This window comes from Dipteris shenzhenensis, chromosome 31, assembly GCF_047967505.1.
Source record: "Dipteris shenzhenensis isolate YYH24624 ecotype China chromosome 31, Dip_SZ_1.0, whole genome shotgun sequence".
Classification (NCBI taxonomy): Eukaryota; Viridiplantae; Streptophyta; class Polypodiopsida; order Gleicheniales; family Dipteridaceae; genus Dipteris; species Dipteris shenzhenensis.
The window spans coordinates 48,899,508-48,923,647 of record NC_141626.1 but is presented as its reverse complement, the minus strand read 5'-3'; the positions used below and the strand labels follow the sequence as shown (position 1 = coordinate 48,923,647).

General features: G+C 41.5%; 1 protein-coding gene and 1 pseudogene across 9 annotated transcripts in view; both read right to left on the bottom strand.

Moving 5' to 3' along the window:
* Positions 1–8,904: 8,904 nt before the first annotated feature.
* On the bottom strand, positions 8,905–20,048 carry LOC147881575 (uncharacterized; annotated as a pseudogene).
* A 1,570-nt stretch (positions 20,049–21,618) lies between these two features.
* Positions 21,619–24,140, bottom strand: part of LOC147881574 (pentatricopeptide repeat-containing protein At5g27110-like) — a 3,625-nt gene continuing 1,103 nt past the window's right edge. For all 9 annotated transcript variants that reach the window (XM_087369668.1, XM_087369670.1, XM_087369673.1 and 6 more), the window contains one exon: positions 21,619–24,140. This exon is cut by the window's right edge and continues 294 nt beyond it. In XM_087369668.1, coding sequence (XP_087225794.1) covers positions 21,955–24,140 — 2,186 coding nt within the window. In that variant the 3' untranslated portion in view covers positions 21,619–21,954.

The following is a 24,140-nucleotide window of genomic DNA, read 5'->3' as shown; positions in this document are numbered from 1 at the left end:
ATCTCCACCACCCCTTTTCCCCCCCTCCCTCCCTCCATTTCCCCCCCACTCCCCCTCTATCTCCACCATCCTTCCCCCCCCTCTCCCTTCACCACCACCCTATCTCTCTCTCTCTCTCTCTCTCTCTCTCTCTCTCTCTCTCTCTTTCCCCCCCTTCTCTCTCTTTCTCTCTCTCTCTCTCTCTCTCTCTCTCTCTCTCTCTCTCTCTCTCTCTCTTTCCCCCCTCTCCCTCCCTCTCTCTCTCTCTCTCTCTACCCCCCCTCACTGGCTGCTCCAACACAAAACTAACCTACAGAGCAAGGGCCTTAGCCCTTGTTACTCAGGTGGTGGCACCCGTAGTGACACCCACTGACAGGTGATGCTCGCACGCGGCGCCCGCCCTGCCAGCGACGGCACCCACCCACCCTCGCCACCTCCTCCCCTAATTGAGGCCCCCCTGCCATCGCCTGCCCACCCCTATCACCTCCTCCCTGCGCCCTCCATCCTCCCCTCCCCTCCACTTGCCCCACGCCTGTGCCCTCCACCCTCCCCTCCCCTCCACCATCCTGATTGCCTATACATTGGCATGGGTGCCGCTTGGTATTATTGAGGTCGAGGCAGGTTGTTACGTATGTTGAAGATGCAATTGTTTTCATCATGGCCACCGAGGATGTAGATATGGCACCACAACCTTGGCAGTGGATTTGCTTGTGCAGTGATCCTAGTTCTTAAGACTAAGCACTCATTTGTTGTATGATTGGCAGGCCATGCAGTGTGGACACCAGACATTTTCTCGCCGTGGATATGTCTCAGTTGGTGGTTGAGACAAGTGAAGTTTTTGTTCCATGGCCTGCATCATGTCTTCTTTCAACTTCATGGTCATGGCCTCTAGGCGATCTTCATTTGATGTTTTAGCAGTTGACTTTGATTTGGCCTTTTTTGAGTGCTTATCTCATGCACTAGATCTATCGTCATCATTGCTAGTGTCAGAGTTGGTCATGCCATCCTCGATGTCAATGGCTACCACATGAGCAACATTGAATGTTTCATAGCTGCCAATCTTTTTCATATCCTTTTGGATTTTCTTTCTTAGTCCTGCAACAATGAACCAGGCTGTGAGGTACTTTGCATCGGGGTGTGGGTCATATTTGGCGATTAATCTTTTCATCTTGCCTAGGTACGTGCCTACATCTTCTCAACGGCCTTGTTCAATCTCGCTTAGTTGGAGACCGGGATCATCTTGTAGCCTCTCCGTTTGAAAGTGTTGATTAAATTATGTTTGAAGTAGATCCCATGTAGCGCGCTCTTCCACTAGAAGGTCTAGGTACCATTCAGACACTTCATCAATTAAGGCCATGGGAAACCAAGCCACCTTGGTTTCATGGGATTGATCTCCACCTACTCGCCATCAAAATGCTGGAGGAATCGGGCTGGATCTCCCCTACCATTATATTTGGGAAGTTCCAGTTTTCCCAAGGGGTGCCTGCCTTGAGTGTTATTAGTTCTTTAATTAAATAAATTGTCAGCCTCTGCATCGAGGTCGATATCCCCATCATTGTCACGATGGCATCTAGCCATGTTGTGGCATGGTGGAGTTAAAGGGAGTGATTGAATCTCATGGGGGGATTCGGGGTAGAGGATTGTCAAGGGAGGTAGTTGCAATAGAGTTCTATGCAGATATGGTGAGCATTGGAGTTGGAGGATTGGCCGGAACATAGCTACATGCAGATTGGGCAAGATTTGCAAAGGGTGTCTCTACCCCGCAAGTGCCCCTAGCTTCGAGGCTAAATCTTGTTCCTGTTCGAACACAAGTCCCACAATTACTCAAAAATCCGAATCCACAACCATATCCAAGAGCACCAAATTTAGCTCCTCAGGCAATTCCAATACATCAATTACAAGCTAAGGAAATAGACTCGTAATTTGAGTATGAAACAGAGTACCCAGTGTACTATGTAGAAGGTGCAGAGGGTCTAATACTAGTTTATGCAAAACAAGTACGTCCCAACACATATCAAGCATCAATCAAGTGCTACAGTTGTGGAGAAAATCATCGGATCATAGAGTGCCCTCATCGTGGTAGCCTTGCTACTTTCCAACCTCTCTGTAGAGATTGTGGCATAGGACATGCCTGTATGGATGGTCCCATGAAAAATAAAGTCCCACAACAAACAGAGGTTAAGCCTGATGTCCCAATTAACATCATTGGGGTGGACCATCAAAGTCTGGGTCCAGCAAGTGTAATATCACAACTTGTCAATGTAATTACACGCCAATAAAAAGAGGCTACCAAGGACCCTAACATTCCAATCCAACCAAAGCGACTTCTTAGAAAGAAAGCACAAGTGCCTCCTCCTCCGTTAAGTAATGAGTAGCCGAGCTCATCCACATCAACTCCCGAGCCTCAAATAAAAGAAGTTCCATACCCAAATGCAGAGATGGAGAAGGCTCATTTTCAAGCACTTCAACAATGGGTACAAAAGGAACAAGCTCAATTTGAGACTGAGAAACAAGCTCAATTTGAGGTTGAGAAACAAGCTCAAGACCCAATCCATGACTTGGCCCCACAAAGTATTGATACTGTACTCGAGCTTCTATTCCAACAATAGACTCCACAACATAATGTACTGCCACATCAACTTGAAGGAGCCACACTCTCTAGCATCCTGAGTTGCCCTATGTCAATTCCCATCAGAATCCTCCTATGAAATTGTCCCAATCTCTGGGAGAGTTTCAAAGGATGGATTGAACTCACAAATCCCCCCCACAACCAAATGGACTTGCAGAAAGGAAAAATAGGTGTATTAGAGAGGTATCTCTTGCCATGCTCAACGAAAAAGAACTGCTAGATTATTATTGGGTGGAAGCAGTTGCTACAACAGTCTAGATAATGAACAGGACTCCACTCGTCCTTTGATCCACAAGGCATATAATGAAGTCCAAGCCATAGTGGATGGTGGAGCAGGTGTAAATGTCTTGTTCTCATGGCAAATTTTCTCACACTCTGCTTTCTGGTTGTTTTAATCTTGTCAACTTCACATGGTCAAGCCAAAAAACAAAGAATAGCATTAGCAAACAATTCCTAACATATTCTTCCTGACAAAGAGATAGCCACAAAAGAGTGTTGAATCTACTTCATATGTCCACTGATTTAAGTTTTTTTACAAAAAGTATCATGTATGACATGCCATGGGTCACAAAAGAATGATAAAGATAAGGAATACGAGTTCAGAAAGATCGATACCAAAGACCAAGGGTGCAGCAGTCAAGGGAGAAATGAAGACGACATGGATGCATGCCTCCCTTCTCCTCCACCCCCAATGCCTAGACCACCCCCAAATGATGCTCCCCCCAGCTATTACTATGACTATGCGAGTGTTTCTTTTTCCTAATCTCCCTATGAGAATTCAATCTCGAGTTTGATGTTCATAAATGCAATTTCACTAAGCATAGCCATGTGCAAGCCATGCTCGAGTACAAAAACAAAATCGATTTTTACCATAAGATTGAAAGGTGTTCAAAAAAGTGATTTTATGCGTGTGTGTTTGAGCACAAAGACCAAATTGCTTTTTTAAGTGTGCAAAGCAAGAATCATGATTTCAAAAGCACGATTTCATATGTGGAGCTTAAGATAATTTGCAATAGACCTTTTTTTATCGACTTTGATTTGTACATGCTCAAAAAAGCGATTTTAGCATAGGAAGAGGTGTCTGCTACCCCAAATCACATATTTCAACCGTTTCTAATATTCGTTGCTCACACAAATCTTGGCCAATAGAAACACTAGTGGAATCGATAGTTGCATGTAAAAAATGGAGTACCTCTTGCATCCTCGTCCATGGTATTAGTGTAATTCTCTCGTCCAGCTATGCTTCGTGTAAGTCTCTCGTCTGCAAATCTCACCTTCTCGCACAAGCCTTGTTTCGCCCCTTCTCGCAAGAGACTTCTAGCTTTCACTTCTAGAGTCTTATAGAGCACCGTTTCCTCAAGAGACTACTCGCAAGAGCCTTGTAGATCACCGCATGTTGCAAGAGTCTTTTAGAATGTCGCTTCCGCCACCACCAGTTGTCTCTCAGATTTGGTGCATGGTGCGAGACTGCAAGGCCAACTAGTGAAGCATGACAATCCCAAATGAGGTGCACACCCGAATTAGTAGATGAATCTTTGTAAATGGCTACTGGGTCCACCACCCCATTAAAAGCGAGTTTCCAAATAAATCTGTACAACCAAAAATAGCAAGCCTCCAAATAAAAAGACATGTGGGGTCCATTTTGGCTCAATGTCATAGGGAGATGCGAGGCAGTGATTCGTCATCATAAGCTATATGCAAGGCAACACTTCATTGTCAATAAGAAGTTTGTGCAAGGACCGATGACATTCTCCTACTCACAATTACCTCCCACGTTAGTTCGCTTTTTTGTTTTTTATCTCCTTATGAAAACCCAAGTGTGCAAAAAATTGTGAGCACCATGTTTAAGTTGAAAAAAGTGATTTCAAATGTGTGGGCTTGGGCAGAATGACCATATCATGTTTTTTAGCGTGTTTGAGCATCTTTGGAAAATTTGATTTCCCGTGCTATATAGAGATTTCATTGCCTCGATTTTACACTACAAAAAGCAATTTGTTGTGTGGCGATAAAGGTAACATGCCATATTGCGTTTTTGAGAATCTACAAATGGCAAACATGAATATCTCGTTGAAAAAGGCGATTTCACATCTCGAGATTTGGGCAAGATCCTAGATAGTTTTTTCAAGCGTGTTTCAACCAAAATGTAAAAAGCGGGTTTTTTAAATTGATATCTTCCTCCGAAAAATGCGATTTTATGTAGGGCGGTGTTGGTGGGTAACAATCAAAATTGCTTTTATGAGCAAAATTGCTTTTGGAGACTTTAAACTCAAAGTTCGCTCGAAAAAGCGATTTGTTACTTCTTAGCAGGCCAATTCACACCAAATCACTTTTTTGAGGATGATTTAAAGATAATCTAGGCTCTATGTCAAGATTCGCTCACAAATGCAATTTGATGCTTCCTAGCAAGCTATCTTACACAAACTTGCTTTGTGGAGCATCTTGTATAGACATTTCTAAATAAAGAAAAATGTGAAGCATCTTTTGATGATTTGAAATCTCAATGCATTAGAAAATGTGATTTCATAATGTCACACGGTATTGTTTCATATCATATCTCTTTTTTTAACTATTGGAAAATTTTGAACATTTTTGACAAGGTTTTGCTCAATAGAAAAAGAGAGACTTTGCTATGGACTAATAAATAGCAGTCGAAACACTTAATTGCATGAGTGTGAGAACATACATACTTGTTGCTTGCTGCTCCATAAAATGTGGCTTGAGATTATTCATGAAGTGTTGTGGAAAGGTAGCACTATGCCAAATATGTGGATCTTGGAGTTGTAAAATAAGACCTCTACCAATTATAAAAGCGTTGTAGTCGGTGGGCCCCAAGAGAGCACTTTGATCAAGATAACGGCTATCCTAGCCATTATTAGCTCGCATGTGTAAGCGTCCAGTAAGGGTCCACTTTCAACCTGCCCTATATTGGATTCTAGTGGCCATTTACAACAAAGATAGAATGGCTAGCATGATTTTCCTTTATTATCATCAACTCATGCATTACTATCGACCCAAGCTAAGGGTTGGACTGTCTCTCTTTTTCCTAAGGTAGGCAATGATCATCTTGTCAGTGCAAGGAAAAAATCCCCCCAATAGACGATCAATACCCTCCAGGTTGGTTTCCTTGTTCGTTTCTTTATTTTTTACCACCGTTTGAAAAAAAATACTCAAAGAAGCCATTTCAAGTCTTTCAAGAAGTCGTCGTATAGAAAATAGAGTTGTTCAACATAATTGTTTAAGTGTATGGCACCATTACAAAAACATTATGTTTTGTGTCTAAAAAAATGATTTCATCCTCCACAATAGGTCGTGACATACCAAATCACGTTTTTGAGCATGATTTGAAGACATTGTAGGTTAGAACTGAAGCTCTACTCAAAAAAGCGATTGCATGCTTCCTAGCAAGTCATCTCACACAAAATCACTTTTTTGAGCATATTTCATAGACATGGCTACTCATTACTCGAAACTATTTCCAAAACATGAATTTATCCTTGATGGCTAGTGTATGACACTTGAAATCGCTTTTTCAAACATTTTTTACCTATGAAGCTATTTTAGTATGTTGATATTGTTTAGAGTATATTGCTTAAAAAATATTTCCTTAGCATATTTTCCATTGTTTGAAGCATGAGAAAGTGGTTTGGTATGTTGGTGTACTATGATGTCATCCTAAATCTCTTTGTTGAGCATGTTTTGCATATGTCCTATAGTGGTTTGCAATCTTACAACCTCTCTTGATGCTTTGAGGATTGTGTTTGATGTCTTTTTAGTCAAGAAAATTGGATATGGCAAGGACCAAATCTACAGCAAGAAAACATGGAAAAGTTCATGACATCACAGTAGTTGCTGCCAAAGTAGAAGCATCTCAAAGGGGCCATCACCAAAGAAAGGGTAAATCAGTGCATATACTCAAGCAAGCTAAACTAAGAAGGTTTAAGCAAAGAACATTAGCACTAAGAGAGATTAGAAAAGCACAATTGGCCATGGGATTCGCTATCCCAAAAGCCCCATTCCAAAGGCTTGTCAGGAGAATTTGTGTTGAAGATTGGAATCTTGAACATCGATGGTAGAGAATAGCTTTGTATACTCTTCAAGAAGCTACTGAAGATTATATGATAGAGTTTTTTTAGGATGGAATGCTTATAGCTGCCCATGTACATAGAGTCACACTCATGGTTAAAGATATTGAGACGGTGAAGAGGGTAAGATATAGATATGACAAGCTCCTTCATCCCACTGATTGGGTGGATAAAAAAATGAGAGACATCTTATTGGTTCCACCAGCCCGACAGCCAAAGGATGAGGGCATTCAAATACAAGAAGTGACACATAACAGAGACACAAGGGCCAAGGTTGCCTATGAAGAGTACATTGCACTGGAAAGGGAGAAAAGCAACCAGCAATTTATTCACGAGACAACTTTAAGAGATTCGATAAATTGTCAAAGGTTGGCTGAGTTGGGTTTTAGATTTTTTATTTCTTACGTGACTATGTTTGAGGCAAGAGATATTGCCATGACAACTGAATGTATAAATGCACTCAAATCAAAGAATGAGTGGGTCACTGATCAGATTATCATGGCTATCCTTTGGTAAGTTTTTAAGATGTTTTCATATTTGATATAGTCTTAATAATTTTGAAGTGCTTAACAATTGATTTTGAATATTGGGGGACAATACATAACCTTGTTCAAGAACTCTTCCTCTTCATTGATGCAGCTGATGTTTTCTTGAACAATATGTACAAGAATGAATTGCATCAGGAAGCCCAACATGAAGTGTTTATAATTGATACTACCTTCTCTGTAAAACTCGAAGATCCAAGGGTTGCACCGACGACTAAGTTGAAGAAGTGATTTACATACTGCAAGTTCAAAAATGTTACACTCTTGTTATTTTCTTTCAATGTAAGGTATGTGATTAAATTGTATTAGGCTCATACATGTTTTTCTCTTAGTAGAGAATCACTGATGTATTTTTCTTCTCTTGTAGCAACCATTGGAGCCTAGTTTGTGTTGATCTTAAAGACAAGCGGTGCTTTAAAATCAACTCTCTATATGGCACGCATAAAGGATTGAATATGTATGTTGTTTTCATCCTTTATCTTTTATTTTATTTATTAGCTTTGGACCATTGATGACTTCCGAAATATACATTGTAGGTGTCTGAAGAGACTTTTCACTGCATTGGATTTATGTCCTTCCAATGTAAATTTATTAGACACCATTCAAATTATTGATATGCCGGTGAGAGAACGATTTCCTTTTCCACAAACTTGATACATCTTTCTTCACAACCATCTCTTAATGATGATATCCTTGTGCAGGCACCACAACAAGACAATCCAAATTCATGTGGGTGGAGAACATTATTCCATGCCAAGTACGTGCTGGACACTTTTTTTGGAGCACAAATACCAGAGATGGTAAATATAAAGATCTTTATTGCAAATCTTATATATAATGATAAGATGTCAATGAATTTCTGATACATTTCTCTCTCCTCATAGCTTCAAGAGGATAGCTACACATCCATTGATATAAATGGATATAGAGCTGTTACAATTGAAAATCTGCTCAAGTATGCAAAGAAGGCTCCTAAAGAGAAGCAAAAAAAGAAGCCCATTCGTGTTGGATCTAGTTCTTCTATTAAAGTGCATGCAACGAGCCATTGATGGTGGATGAGGAGCCGGTAAAGCAGGAGCTTGTTAAAGTTAATGAGGAGAAGGTTCAGGAGCACGTGAAGGTGGATGAGCATAATACACAAGAGGGTGCTCACAAGGAGGAACAACTGGAGGAGAAGTAGGAACACATTTATTTCGAGCATCAGCCTTCTCAGCAATCTTTCTCAAACCCTCCCATAGAGCCTTCCACCAAGTAGCAGACTCCTTGAATGAAGTGGATATGCCATGGCATGTTTAATGCAGGCTTATGGATGTTTTTCATCTGCCGTAGAGACAATCCATGTGTACAAGTTTCAATTTGTCTCCAAAAAAATGTGGTTTCTTTTTAATAATAGCTAAATATACCTCATTCCATCCCAACCGCATGAACATACTTAAAGTCTTTGATATCTGCAAATCAACAAGTTTAAATTAGATCTAGACTTTGTTATTAGTTTAGATTTAAAGTCACTTAAAACATTACTTGATCTCATGGGCTTTGATCTATCTCAATAATTGTACTCGCAAGATCTTTGCACTTTATTGTACTTTCTCTTCTTTGTAGAATCTGCACATAAATACAATGTCAAAATTGTGACTGAAATAATTAAACTAAAAACAATCTGAAAGGCCTACTTCACCTTCTTGTTGTTGAGAACAAATGAAAATCCTTCGGAGACAGTGCCCTCTGACTCCGTCAAAATGTCATTACGTAATTGAGAGAGGGTGCAACATTGCCTGAGTGAGATGATGCTCAGCACACTTCCATTCTCAGTGACTGTAATTTCAATTAAACCATTTTCTAGACCAAAAGAGTTCTCATCTTGATCCAGTGGCACAAGTTCTGAACCAATCATCCTACTTCATATGTAGTAGAAAGAAAGTATGCAGTTTTGATATGAAATCATATATTTCACTTGGAGTGTATTATGGAGAGCCTCACAATACACATTGCTGGTAGTTGTCCTATCCCAATCAGCATCTAGAAAGTTTGGAATGCCATCATCTCCTTTTGCTTTAAAAGTCAACATGGACTTGCAAACCTTCATTGGAAAATCATGAAAAAGATCTACAAATATTGTAAGTGGCATGCAAATGTTTATTTTGACTATTCTCGTGGAAATGTTTGGTCTCAAAGACTTCTGCACTTCTGCGAACAGCTTAGCTCTATATGCTTCTATTATCATGCCATCTAGAACAGGCCAATCAACTGTATTCCATGCTAGAATATCTTGTTCTTGCAATACACCATAAGTATTATCGTTGTCTAGTAAATGGTAAAAGTGGTCATAAAAATATATACCCAATTGAGCCAACTACATTGCAGGTCTGCCTTGATATTATAGCTCTCCGATGGCTCCGTGTAGAACATCAAAGAATCCCAATATGCACCCCGTTGGCTGCCATTCCTCATACGATGAAGGATATATGTTTACAACAAGCCAAGAGACGATATCAAGATATAATGAGCCAACCCAAAATTTGGTTCAAATACAAACTCACCCAAAATGAAAACCTACAATTGGGTCTATGTTGTGGAAGACATGTTGGATAATCTTACAAAACAGGTTCTCGATGCATATAGACATGTTGTACCAGGATTTCATTTACAGACCTCCTCCCTTCTTTGATTCTAAAATCTTTTACTCTACCCTTCCAAGAAGCCTGGAAGACATTAAATGATTGTGGTTTCTTCCTCTTGTTGGGTTGCATTAGTACCCATGCTCCTTTTGCCAGTGCTAGTCTTTTCCAGCTGCCGTCCATAGTAACAGTACTAGAAACTTCTATGCACGAGATAGAAGAGGAAGGTCAACGAGATAAACAATTACACTTCACATAACCATCTTTGTCTGCATTTGCCATAGATTTTTTTTTACAGATACGTCATAGTTTGTCATAGCCATCAAAACCTTTCAAAGACTCCAATTGTGAAATCAAAGAGACGAACAAGATTAAAAGTTAGTACATGTACTATTATTGTTGTTGCCAAAATAGAGCTCCATAATGGTGTAAATGAAAGAGTAAAATCAACTTGGAATGAGCGTACAAAGGGTGAGAAGAGCTTATCATTATGAAATCGATAGAGTAGCAATAACACGGTGCAGGATCCTCAAAGAGAGCTTTCAAAAAAGGCTTGTTGAATGGAGCAAAAGAGGAAATTGGTGGTTCATAGAAAGTTGAAAGCGGGAAAGCTTCTTTAGGAGGGAATACGATTCCAAATGCATGTTTTCTCTCAAACATAATTCATAGTTGTAGTGAGATAGAGAGAAGATCTAGTAAAAATCAAAATCAGAGCTCCTCATTAACGTGGCACGCTTCTAGTAACACAAAATACTATTTGTTTTTCTTATTTTCACCTTATTTTGTTAAAATTTCAACGTTACGTTGGCCCTTTGCTCATTGACCTAGAGACTCTTTTCCTAAATCCTAAAAGGCCCCAAAATGAGCTCCCTTTTTTCCTCCAAAAGTGTCCATGGGTGGAGGAAGGCAAGCAGATTCCTATCGAACCACAATCTCGACAAAGACAAACATGCATTGTCCCAAAGCACTTTGGGTTGGGAATACTGGAAAGCATTGTGTGAATGCACGACCAATAAGGCTTCTCATCCTCAAATAGCAACTTTGAGTACTAAGGTATGGACAAAGGTAGATGCATTAATAAAATTGCTTCGCCAAGTTCAAATCGATGAGATGTATTATGAAAGGTTCATGATGGCTGTGAAAGAGTTTATGTAATTAATGGCGAAAGCATGGGGGGAGTCGCACATTATGCATTACATTGTAATCTTGGCACCATTGTAATATTTAGCACTTCCTTTATAAACAGTTTTTATTGCTGAAATGATTCTCATCATATTTGTAGCATATTCTGTATGCATACAAACCATGGTTTGTACAAAAGTGGAGCCCTTTGTCCATTTGGAATACACAAGGCATGGAGAAGTCGCACTACAAAGCCAAGGCAGCCTACTTCAAGAACTCAAGGCCATGGTGGTGGTGTAATTGCAGTAATGCATTGCATGAGATGTTTGATTGGGCTCTTAGATGTTTACTGGGAAGGACTTTGAAGCCTCAAAAGGAAAAGGCATCAGAACTTGCAAAAGCAGTTCAAATTGTATCAAAGAATAGAAGGCATAGTGCTTGGAAAGCAGCCATAGGGAGTCGAGGAGTCATACATTAGTTGCAAGCTAGAGTGAGAGAAGGAGCAGATGGGTCCCACCAGCAATAGAAGCTGTGGTGTAATTGTATACAAATATGAAATAAATATATTGCTTATTTTGACCACAATTTGTGTACTCACTCTTTAATATCTTGCTTATTTTGACCACAATTTTTGTACTCACTCTTGGAGTCCAAGGTTTGTGTGAGGTAACGAAGTTAGGGACATGGTGAAGGAGGGGGGAGAGAAGGGAGGGGTGCGGGGCGGGGCAAGGGGAGGGGTGGAGTGGTAGCAAGGGTGGGGGGAGGGGGAGTGTGGGCAGGGCAAGTAGGGAGGAGGGCAACAAGGGTGGGGGGGTTGGAGGGGTTAGGGCAACGGCAGGGGGCACGATGAAACCCTAAACATAATTAAAAGGGGTGTCAAAACATGATGGAGCCCACTCCCAAGCCCCAAGAGCATGAGCCTTCCCCTCTGCCTTCCCCTCAACCTTTGCCTCAGCCTTCCCCTCAACCTTCCCCTCAGCCTTCCCCTCCCCATGAGAGCACTCCCCCGATCGAGCAAAATATATTTGAGAACCTCCCTTCCCCTCAGCCTCCCCCTCCCCATGAGAGGACTCCCCTGCACGAGCAAAATGTATTCAATAACCTCCCTGATATAGAGAGGCTTCCTGAGGGCCAACAGACTGCTAGGAAGAGCACAATCTTTCCTCTCCCGGTGATAAAGCCCATCATGGAAATGGTACATGTGCCCATAAAGAGGGTAAAGCAGATGCCGAGGAAGCCCCATCCCAAAGAAGGACAAAGCTCAAGACATCCACGAGAGGAAGATTCACAGGAGGATCAATGCAGAGAAGAGCAGTGCAAGAAATTCAAGGCAGATAGGAGGCCGTGGAACCATGTTCGAGTACCTATAAAGCCTCCACCAAGAGTCAAGAAGCCATACAAAGAAAAGCCAAGAGTGCAGTCCCTAAGGGACATAAGACAGATGCAAAAGATCACCGACAACCTAATCCCATGTGCTCCCTTCCAACGTGTGGTATAGGAGATAGCACAAGGATACAAGGACAATGTGTGATTCAACATAGGAGCTATGGGGGCGCTCTAGGAGGCTGCGGAGAAAGTGACAACTGCTCGTTCGAGGACGCCAACTTGTGTGCCATCAACGCAAAGCGTGTCATGGTCATGGACAAGGACATGGCTCTGGCGAAGCGGCTACGGAGTGACCCAAGCTTGAAGCCTTAGATTCTCTTATAGCCCACCCTTAGGACTTAGACCACCCCTTGCCCTTGAAGACACCATCTTGAATCTGAGGCCCAAGAGCTCACCTTTTTTAATAAAATATATCCACATTCTCTACACTATCGCATTGTTGTGTATTCTCCATGTTTATGACTGAAATTACTGTTCATTTTAATGTAACTTTTGAATTCTGTCAAATCTTAAAGAAATTTCACCGTGGTACAGAAGGGAAAAGTGTCCTGGACGTTGCCAAGAGCCTAGAAAGCCTAAAACCCACCACGGCACAAATTTGGGCATTCTGGACTTGGATAGAAATGAACTTTTGATACCCAAAATGGGTGAAAATGATAGTAAATTGGCTAGAAATACATTAAATTAACACATAATCAACGACTTAAACAAAATACAATGGAATAAATATTATGAATTCATGATGAGCAATGATGACTTAAAACGTATAATAAAGACATGTAGTCATGTATCCATTAAAATATATGTTTATATATACAAAAGGCCTCACACGCTATCTTTCTTCTTGGCTAGTTCAAGTACATTGAGAATAGGAGTCTTTGAATCCCCTAGTGGATTCCTAGATATAAACCTGGCCACAACAACACTAACATCCTCCTCTCCTGTTGCCAAAGACATAGCTGTTGCCTGCCATGAATGTTCGATCCAAAGGCATTGATAGCAGCCAAACAGTGTAACAAAATCACTTTGTCAGCATTTTGAGTAATGTTGGAGTATCCAATAGCACGCGATAATGCCTTGCACTTCAAAGGACCTCGAGGAGAAAAATTGTTGTGGAAGACCACAATGTGCTCTGCAGCTTCGTCAAGGTAATGGGCCAAAGAATGATCTCGCCCAAATGTGCTGCGAACATTAACCCCCTCGAGATGAGAATTTATCAAGCTCAAATGCGTCTTGCAACAATTCAGCAAACATTAGAAGACTGACAAAACAAATTATACCGAAAGAACATAAAGAACATCAAAATAAAAAATATTATTCAAACTTACCACTACAGCATCGGCTTGTATCCCTTCCTCATTTGGAATGTTGATGGAACCAGGTGCTATGTGATGTTCCATTTGGGAGGTGGACGCTTTCTCCTAACCTGTGTTGGAGGTGGAAGCTTCTGCATGAGAGGGCTTTGCATCATATACGGACATGTTTGCATCCCTCATTGAAACCAGCATCATCAAGAGAAACTTTTCCATTGTATGGTCTTCGAAACCTAAAACTCCAAGAAGCCAAGCCACGCCCTGTGGCTTCAAGTACAAAAAATAAGAGGAGCGTATATACAAGAGAGGCACATGGAGAAATACATACTCTTCTCCATCGATGATGAGGGGTGACAAGGACCATACGTCTAATTTTGGGTCAGTGGTCTCTAATGCAGATTCTTGCTCTACTGGGGGCTCTTGAAGTAGGCTCAATGCTTAAGCTGCTTCCATCTCCTCTCTTGCATCGTCAAGACTCTCTTCCATGTACATGTCTGAGTCTAGTCTAGGGACGAGCAGATCAGCAGTTCTACTAGAGGGGGTGCTAGACAATGAGGCTTCTTCCTCTAAATTTCTTTCTTGGAGAAGGAAGACAAAAAGAAATTTTGTGCCTGTATTTCTCGTGATCGCCGCGTCTAGGATGTCTTTTACTTCGACTGTCCTAAACCTTCCTCTATAAGGTTGTCACAAAAGCGGGCCAAGCGCTTTACAAACTTGGATTCCTCTAGGAACAGATACTTTATGTAATCTATGGGAACCCATCTCTTTGAAGAGTGGTCAAGTGTTTAAGCAAAATTTGTGAAATTATCTTGCAAGTAGAGGATGAGATCTGAGAAGTCATCCTTGGCTCACATTTATGTGCCTAGGACATCTAAAGTCCTATCAAACACTAAATATAGCTCTTCTTCACGATCTGCAAATGCAATTCGTGAGATGAAGTCATGGAACGCAGTTCTAGCTGAATCCATGGCAAATAGCAGCTGATGGAGGGAGTAACTTTTGAGGGTGGGAGTTTCTATGGCTCTCTAAACGTGAAAGTGAGAATGTGATGTAAAAAGGGCTCTTACCCCTTAAAATATATCAAAACCCTAAAAATTAAAATTAATCATAAAATCCCCAAATTCTTTGAAAAACATTTACCATGAACTGAAAGGATAAAACATTAAAAGAAATAACATTTTAATTTAATTGTCCATCATCTTTTGAAGCAATAACTAGGATTTGACAGACAAAAACTTAAATGTTGCACTAGTCAAACACATTGTTAGCAATCTTCAAAGTTGCAGGAGGAATGAAATTGGCACTATGCATGCACTTCTCCACATGGCAGTTGATCTTACCACCATTTAAGGTAAAGTAGGACTCTGACATGCCGTCCTCCATGACCAATAGGTGTTCTTGCACATCCCTTAGAGTCCATTGCGATGGAACATTCACATTATTGACATCTCCCTCTTCAACATCAATAGACAAACTTACCCCCATATTGTCTTCATGATTAGAGTCTAGGGGAAGCCACCACCCATTTGTTTTCTTCCAACGCCTATATTGAAAAGCTAAATACAACATTTGGCATGACAAATGGTATCTAATAACCACATTTTCTTTACATGCATGACATCGAAACACATCACCCTTTTAGCCGCCTAACCTGGTTCCCTAATTCATCCCAAGTAAATCTTCAAGAGCATTTTCATCTACAGCTTGCAGGACAACATAGTTTTTGTTCTATGCATATGTATATTCTGAAACAAAGAAGCAAAAATGTGCAGAGGCATAAACCAAGATAACCTTGCCCATTTGGATCCAAATGTAAACTTCATGGCCATGCCCACATCCTTTGCAATCGTGTCCTTGTACGATTGCAATGTCCTCGACTCCACATTGTTGCAATCCATGTCTTGAAGTTGTGGTGGTGCAATGGTTTGCAGACGGCCATAGCTTGATGATGTTGTTGGACTGATGTATGTTGCATGATACCAATACACATTCTTTATTTGCAAGGAGGCCAACTTCTCCCCGACATGCATTTGCTTACCTAAATCCTCATGAATCGTAGTGAACTTGCCTATGAATGATTCAACTGGTTCCCACTCCTCGAAATCTAAAGGAAAAACGTCTGCCACCATGAATAAGAGCTCTTAGAAACCAGACAAGCGAAGCTATGAACACAGCAATGGGCCAAAGCTTTAGAGAAAATGCCCCGGCGGATGAATGTGTACGCAAGATCGGGAATGCAATTCTCAACACGCAACACATAAGCGCCCAACAAGCTGTCTACTTATGTCTTTCACTGCCATAAACTTCTTCCACGAGAGAATCCATGTACATAAACACAAATCCGATTGAGGATAGGACGCTCCTGCTAAAGTGCCGTGCATAACTAGAGATGCTTCATCCAAAAAGCACCGATGTGTTCTTCGATGACATCATTAAAAAAAACACCACTAGGGGGGCAACATTACGCAACTTGTGCTTGGCTTCATTTGCCAGCCGAGAACACCAAGAAAAGAAAAAAAGATAGAGTAATTCGCTTCAATAATTACAACAAAGTGAAAGAACTTGAAACCCATTACAAGGAACTTTGCTTGTTGTACTTACCATTCCTGAACAAAGAACACGCACTAGACAACACAAACCAAACTTGGAAAGACATGTACGACCAACACAAATAGGTAATTCATTCTCATCAAGCAAAGTTCACTAAGTTTGCAGCGGTTCTAGCATCATCAAAGGCACGAGCACCACGTTAAACAAAACCAAAACCATTAGTTAGAGCAAACTTGTTAGTGGCAAATATGACTTCGGTCTTGATATGGACTCTTGCAAGAGGACAAAAGGCAACAACATGATTCAACATTGCAAAGACAATGCTTTTGCAAACGAAAGATACTATGGACGCCTGAGGAAAATGAACCCTGGGCAACAAATCATTTTAGATGATATCATGCTAAGGAAAAGAACAAAGCCGGAAGAGCGGCTTCACCTATTCATATCAGGCAACACATGTTCAGGAAAAAATTCATTGCAACAAGTGCAGCAGAGGCACTACGGCATCATTACTCACACAAATCCACCTCAGATGTTGAGCTCCCAAGAACCTTACTACTAACCTACACTGGCAAAGCGGCACAGGCAATTAATGGAAGCACATTACATGCAACACTGCATCTACCTTTGTTGACAAGTCCGTATACATCTCTGTCCGTAGAGAAGCTACAAACGTTGGCTACACAGTATAGATAGATAAAACACAACCATTCCAAGCCCTTCGGTGGAGTGGACGTCCTACTTTGTGGTGACCTTTGCCAGCAGGCAAGCCAAGTGAAAGACTCTTGGATTTTCGATGAGCAAGCAACAGGCACTACAATGTTAGGATCTTTTTGGAGAACCCATATCAAATACTACGGAACAACCTATGTGCCAAGACAATGTGGCATTCTTGGCGATGCTTGATAAAATAAGGATGGGAACAGAAACAGAAGAGGACATCGACAACCTTAATGACCTCCACTACTAAAGCCCAACACATAAGAATGGCATCTCGCACTTGTTCTACACTAACAATGCAAAGGACAAACACAATGTCACCATCTTTGAGAGCCTCGTAGGCATTCTGCACATTCTTAATGCAACTGATGTCAGGCACCGAGCTTGCAGCAAAACAATAACAATACTGGAAGACCCCAGGAAAATAGTCGACCTGCACCGCCAGCTGCTGCAGCTCAAACCAGGAATGATAGCGCGTTACAACTTCAAAAATCTATATGACAACAATACACCAACAACATGGACACCGATGCTGCACGTCGCTCGTGAGGTCCAAATTGGGAACAACTAGCTAAACACAATAACCACGAAATAATTTTCGATCCAGCCAGCAGCAACGGGAAGAACAATTCATCGTTCGCAAGGGCTAACATTAGAAGCCCTCGCGCTTGACCCGATGGGAATAAGGACAAATGGACTAGTATATACAGCAATGACGAGGGTGCGCGACCCGAGAAACCTATACTTCTTATCAAAACTGGACAACAAGTAGATAAAAGTAGACAGACAAGTGTTGCACGAGCTCTCGAGATTACGGACGGAGAGCAGATGGGATTTTAAACAACTGGATTTCAACACACACAAAAAACAGTGTCAAAACATTGCAAAGCTTAAACACACGATCATTTCAGCTTCACCGGGATGACATAATGGCATGCCAAAGCATCCTTGAGGCAACCATCCTGTGCTTGCAAGAAACACACACGCAAATACATCCCACAATGGATTTGCCCTTTTTTTACCCAAGCTCAACATCATGAGGAGTAGGCCTAGCAACTTTTTACCGACACGAGTTGGTACTGACCAAACAAAAAGAAAGCTTCGAAGACGGATGTATATGCATGCTTCTAGTCTTCCTAACAAATACAAACAAAAAGCTAGCAGTTCTAAACACATACAAATCGCTAAAAACAAAAACAAATGCGTTGCTTCAAAGAATTATCGAAATGCTAAGGGAAATATCGGAAGGGGCAACAACATATGTTGTGGGTGACTTCAACATCGACTACACTTCGGAAAAAAGACCAGCAGTAAGATTGAAACCCACAAGATGCAACGGAAGCACTACAATACACGGGTCTACTCTTAATCACATTTGGACAAACTCTAAACAAGAGCACATGAGATACGAAACTAACTACACTTAGTGGTCCGACCATTCGCTGCTATATACAACAATACATGCATTTTAAAAAAACAAAAAGAGTTTCCTCCACAAACCGAAAATTTGGCAAGCCCATTGAAGAACCTTCAACTTGTTTCACATTCAAAGGGAGAATGTTTGCAAACACTGACCAAACTAGCGCGTGTAGTGAAGCTAGGATTATATTGTTTTCCCTTCTCCCACACCAATATGGGGTATAGATCTAGGCATCCAGATATCATACTAAGCCACATCATCGTGGGAATGTGAGGCACTTTGTTTGCCAATGATCACTCTTAGCCATAGCTATACATTTCGACAAAGCAGTCCATTCATTTCGATTTTGAAGGATTACATCTTCAAACAATTGAGGTAGCAATACCTTATCACTTCATGCTTCAAAGACCATAGTGTTGAAGAAAACATAGCAAGAAGGTAGATGCAAATGCGGGTGAACAATGTAGCTACTACTATTCATGGTGGAATTTATAGGCTGTTGAGACATGTCCAAAATTAGGTAAGGAGATAAGAAAAGATGCAAGCTAATTGTTCATGGACCTCATGGTAGCTATCTAGAAGCACTCTCTCTCAAGCTGATGCGGCAATGACAGTACAACAGTGTTAAACTCGGAAGCGTTTTAATGTGAGTAGTCTAAGTTGTGGTGATTCCATCAACCCAATTATGGTCTCTTGCAAGATTTGAAAAAGGGTGGACAACTTACAAGGATAAGACTATTCACGAACTTGCCACGCATATAATAGTGATGTATCGATGGTGATCAAGGGAAAAGCATGGCAGGAGGATACACACGCACATAATGGGGAGAAGGACAGACTAGCAAGTGATTGGGCGACTATAATCGAGTGATTGGTGGACTATCAAAGGGGAGGGCAACATATGAGGACTAGAGAGAGATGCAATGTTTCAATGGTGAAGCGAAAGCATGGACGGACGATACAGGAGCGTATGACGGAGAGAAAGGTAGATCAATAACTGATTGGGAGACTTATTGAGTGATTGACGGGATTGACGGAACTAAGAAGAAATATTCTTATTCTTTTATGTTTCCTTATTTCTAAAGTGTCTCCTTTGATACAATAATAGAAGAATATTGTCCTTGGATGAGGGTGGGCGGCTAGGTAGTAGCCACAATAGGGATTAGCGGGAGCAGAGGTGTGGAGGGATGGGGGAGAAGGGGGAGGAGAGGGCAGAGTAAGTAGCCACGAGGAGAGGGGAGGAGAGGTGGAGCGAAGGTGAGCGGGGTTTAAGAGTAGCTACAAGGAGGGCGGGTAAGCAACGGTGAGGGGTTCTAAGAGAGAAGCTGCAAGAGGGGGTTGGTGAGAGGAGATGTGTGGAGGGGTGGAAAAATGTGAGTGAGGAGGGAAGGTGGGCACCACCCAACTTCCAATTTGGCATGCCCTAAGCTCTCAATCCAATTCTCCTCAAGCATTTGTACTAATCTCAATGAATATTACAACTTTCAATTGTGAATGAGCCATTAATTTTCCGCCCTTCCATATTCAACACTCTTCACATAGCTCCTCACCACAAGAAACAGTTCATAGCAATGAGTAGTGAAGACTAGAGCAACTCTCTACTTCAACATGACTATGCCATTTTGATACTAACCTTTTCACTACTCTTAAACCGTAATTGCAATACTGCATGTTTGATTCCCATCCAGCGATGAGAACAAAGTGGCAAAACTTTAAGTAGCTGCAAGAAAAAAATGAAATAAAATTCATTAATGATTCACCAAAACTAAAGGAATCAAATGCATGTGAGGGAGAGGAGACGAGTGAGAAGGAGACAAGACACAATAGATGGGAAGGGGTTAGGACCAAAATTCCAAAAGGAGAATCTTGAAAAGCACAACTGAATTGATCAAGTGAGAGAAACCTCTAGTAAGACAAATTGCAAACATCACATCCACAAAACTTACAAAAAAGTCAAATTGAGTTTGCAAAAATCACAGCTTTTAATGTTTGCATTCATAGAAATCGCAAACTGGATCCTTAAACTACGGATTCAAAATTTATACCACCTTGTTTTAGTCTCACATGTTCATTCATTATGCATTTTTCATGGTTCAATTCAGTGATAATATGGTAATACTAATTTGATAGTGTGTAAAATTCCAAAAGGACCATCTTGGAAAGCACAACCAAATTGATCAGGTGAGAGAAATCTATAGCAAGATAAATTGCAAACATCACATCCACAAAATGTGCAAAAATCACAGATTTTAATGTTTGCATTCATAGAAATCGCAGACTTGGATTTTGCATCCTATGGGACACGGATGTTCCCACACCGGAATCCTATTCCATTACTGTCCCAACGGGCAGTGCACGTTATAAGCTCAACTAGGGTCTGCAGAAGCCTGCTTTGAATGCAAAAAATTTGGCCACATGGCTTCTCAGTGCCCTTTAGCCTTGCACAAAATGCCTCCAAAAGCCATGCCTGCAACTGTGCAAAATAAAGATGCAGCTGGGATCTCTAGGCTCCAAATTCAAAATTTACACCGCCTTGTTGTAGTTTCAAATGATCATTCATTATGCATTCTGCACAATTCAATTTAGTGATAATAATGTGTCAAATTCTAAAAGGACAATCTTGGAAGCACAACGAAATTGATCACGTGAGACAAATCTCTAGTAAGACGAATTGCAAACACCATATCCACACAACGTACTAAAAACTCAAACTTTAATTTGTAAACATCACAACTTTTAAATGTATGTATTCATAGAAATCACTGATTGAAACTAGGGGTTAAGAATTTACATCACCTTGTTTTAGTTCTCAGATGTTCATTCATTATGCATTATGGATGGGTTCAATTCAGTGATCATACGGTAATACAAATTTGATAGTGTGAGAGGACAATCTTCAAAAGCACAACCAACCAAATTGACCAAGTGAAGAAACCCATAGTAAGACAACTTGCAAGAGACAATCTTGGAAAGCACAACCAAATTGATCAAGTGAGAGAAATCTCTGGTGAGACAACTTGCAATCCACAAAACTTACTAAAGTCAAACTTTACAAAAATCACAGCTTTTGATGTTTGCCGCCTTGGAAATTGCAGACTTGATCCCTTGAAACCACTGATTCAGCCACCTTGTTTTAGCAAGAGATTCAGAATCTTGTAAAGGCAACTCACTAACACAAACCTACACCCAGCAGAAAAAATTCAAATAAGAAAGGCCGACTCTGTAGCTGTACTAGCCTCACCAATAGTTGAAAGCAGTTTGCATTTCTGAAAAGAATCTTTCAATGTTCTATCTTTGATATCAGTGCATTGACTGCATACCAATCCTTTAAAACTCAACAGGTATGTGTGTTCCCTTAGGTGTATTTATTAGGGCATGTGTGATAACCAGCGTCTCACTGTACCTACATTACCCATCTTTTCTGCATCGATGGATGTCGCGTGACACCCGATACTCTAAACTCTTTAGATCTGTTTATTTCCTTTTCCTGGGAAAGCTCTTTTAGCTGCCCATGTATATTTGCTTTAGGAATGTCTCGTCCCCCCCGCCAACAAATAATGCATAGTACCACCAATGTCAGTCCACCAAATCTATCCTGTCTTCTTCCATCTTTGTCTGTGAGCATCAGCATAGATATCAGCCATCAAAACATAAGCTACAACATCATTTTCATCTGATTTCACTGCATGTTCAAAGGCCAGTCTTCCAACCTCCACATTACCGCACTTTCGACAAGCAGCCAACAATGTATGCCACATGGCAATATTAGGTTTTAAAGGCATCCTCTTCACCAATGCTACTGCCTGGCCTAATTGGCCTGCCCTGCCAAGAAGATCAACCATGCTAGTGTGGTGCTCAATAGTTGGAGTGATGCCATACTCTTTGCTCATGGCCTCAAAGTACTTCTGCCCCTTATCCAGTAGACCCATGTGACTGCATACAGCAAGAACAATAGAGAAAGTGACTGCGTTCGGAGAAAGACCATCTTCTTGCATCTGTTCAAGACAGTTCATCACGTCCCCAGGAAGCCCATGCTCAGCATACCCTTCCATTAATGCAGTCCACGAGACTACATCTCGTACTGGAAGCTTGTCAAATGCTTGCAATGCTTCTGCAAGAGAGCCACATTTGGCATACATATCTACTAAAGTGTTGCCAACAAAATGATGTCTTTCCAGCCCTTTTCTGGCGATCTCCCTGTGTAATTCTCTGCCCATGTCTATGGCTCCTATGCTGCCACAAGCTTTCAAGCTGCAAGCATATGTGACAGCATCTGGAGAGAGACCCTCAACTTTCATCTGTTCAAGACAGTTCAGCGTATACTCACCAAGGCCAGTCTCGGCATATCCTGCCATAAGTGCGTTACATGAGGCCTCGTTTCGATCTGGAAGCTTGTCAAATGCTTCCCGTGCTTCTGCAAGTGAGCCACATTTAGCATACATATCCACCAACCTGCAGCCAACAACATGTTCCAGCCCCTTTCTGACGATCTCGGCATGTATTTCTCGGCCCTTATCTATGGCTCCTATGCTGCCACAAGCTTTGAAGCTGCAACTAAATGTGATTGCATCTGGGGAGAGACCTTCCACTTTCATCTGATCAAGACAGTTCAGAGCTTCCTCACCAAGCCCATGCTCGGCATATCCTGCCAGTAGTGCATTCCATGAGATCTCATCCCGAACTGGCAACTTGTCAAACACTTCCCGTGCTTCTACAAGCGAGCCACATTTGGCATACATATCTACCAATGTGTTGCCAACAAAAAGGTTTCTTTCCAGCCCCTTTTTGGCAATCTCAACATGTTTTTCCCGGCCCTTGTCTATGGCTCCCATGCTGCCACAAGCTTTCAAGCTGCAAACAAATGTGACAGCATTCGGAGAGAGACCCTCCAGTTGCATCTGTTCGAGACACTTCAGTGCATCCTCACCAAGCCCATGCTCGGCATACCCTGCCATTAGTGCAGTCCACGATACTATGTCTCGAACTGGCAGTTTGTCAAACGCTTCACATGCTTCTGCAAACAAGCCACATTTGGCATACATATCCACTAAGGTGTTGCCAACAAAAAGATGTCTTTCAAGCCCCTTTCTGGCAATCTCTACGTGTATTTCTCGACCCTTGTCCATGGCTCCTATGCTGCCACAAGCTTTCAAACTGCACACGAATGTGACAGCATTCGGAGAGAGACCCTCAAGCTTCATTTGTTTGAGACAGTTCAGCACTTCCTCACCTAGCCCATGCTCAGCATATCCTGTCATTAGTGCATTCCACGAGACCTCATTTGAGACCGGCAGCTTGTCAAACGCTCCTTTTGCTTCTGTAAGTGAGCCACATTTGGCATACATATCCACCAAGATACTGCCAACAAAAAGGTCTCTTACCAGCCCCTTTCTGGCAATCTCAGCATGTATTTCTCGGCCTCTTTCTGCATCTTTCAGCTTAGCACAAGCCTTCAGGACAGCCACAAAGGTATACTTATTAGGTGGTATGCAATCCTCTTGCATTTTATGGTAGAGGTTAATAGCACGCTGTGACTCTCCACATTCAGTATAACCTGAGATGAGAGAAGTCCAGGAATACACATTCCGATCAACCAACTTATTAAATACCCGTTGAGCATCGCACATGCTTCCAGCTTCGACCAACATTGGGACGAGGTAGTTCCCAAGATACCTTTGAATATCCAGCCCATTTTTGCACATATAGGCATACAAACTCTTGGTATGCGCAAGATTTTTCAATGTTCTGCACTTGTGCAGGATGTATGTAAGGTTCT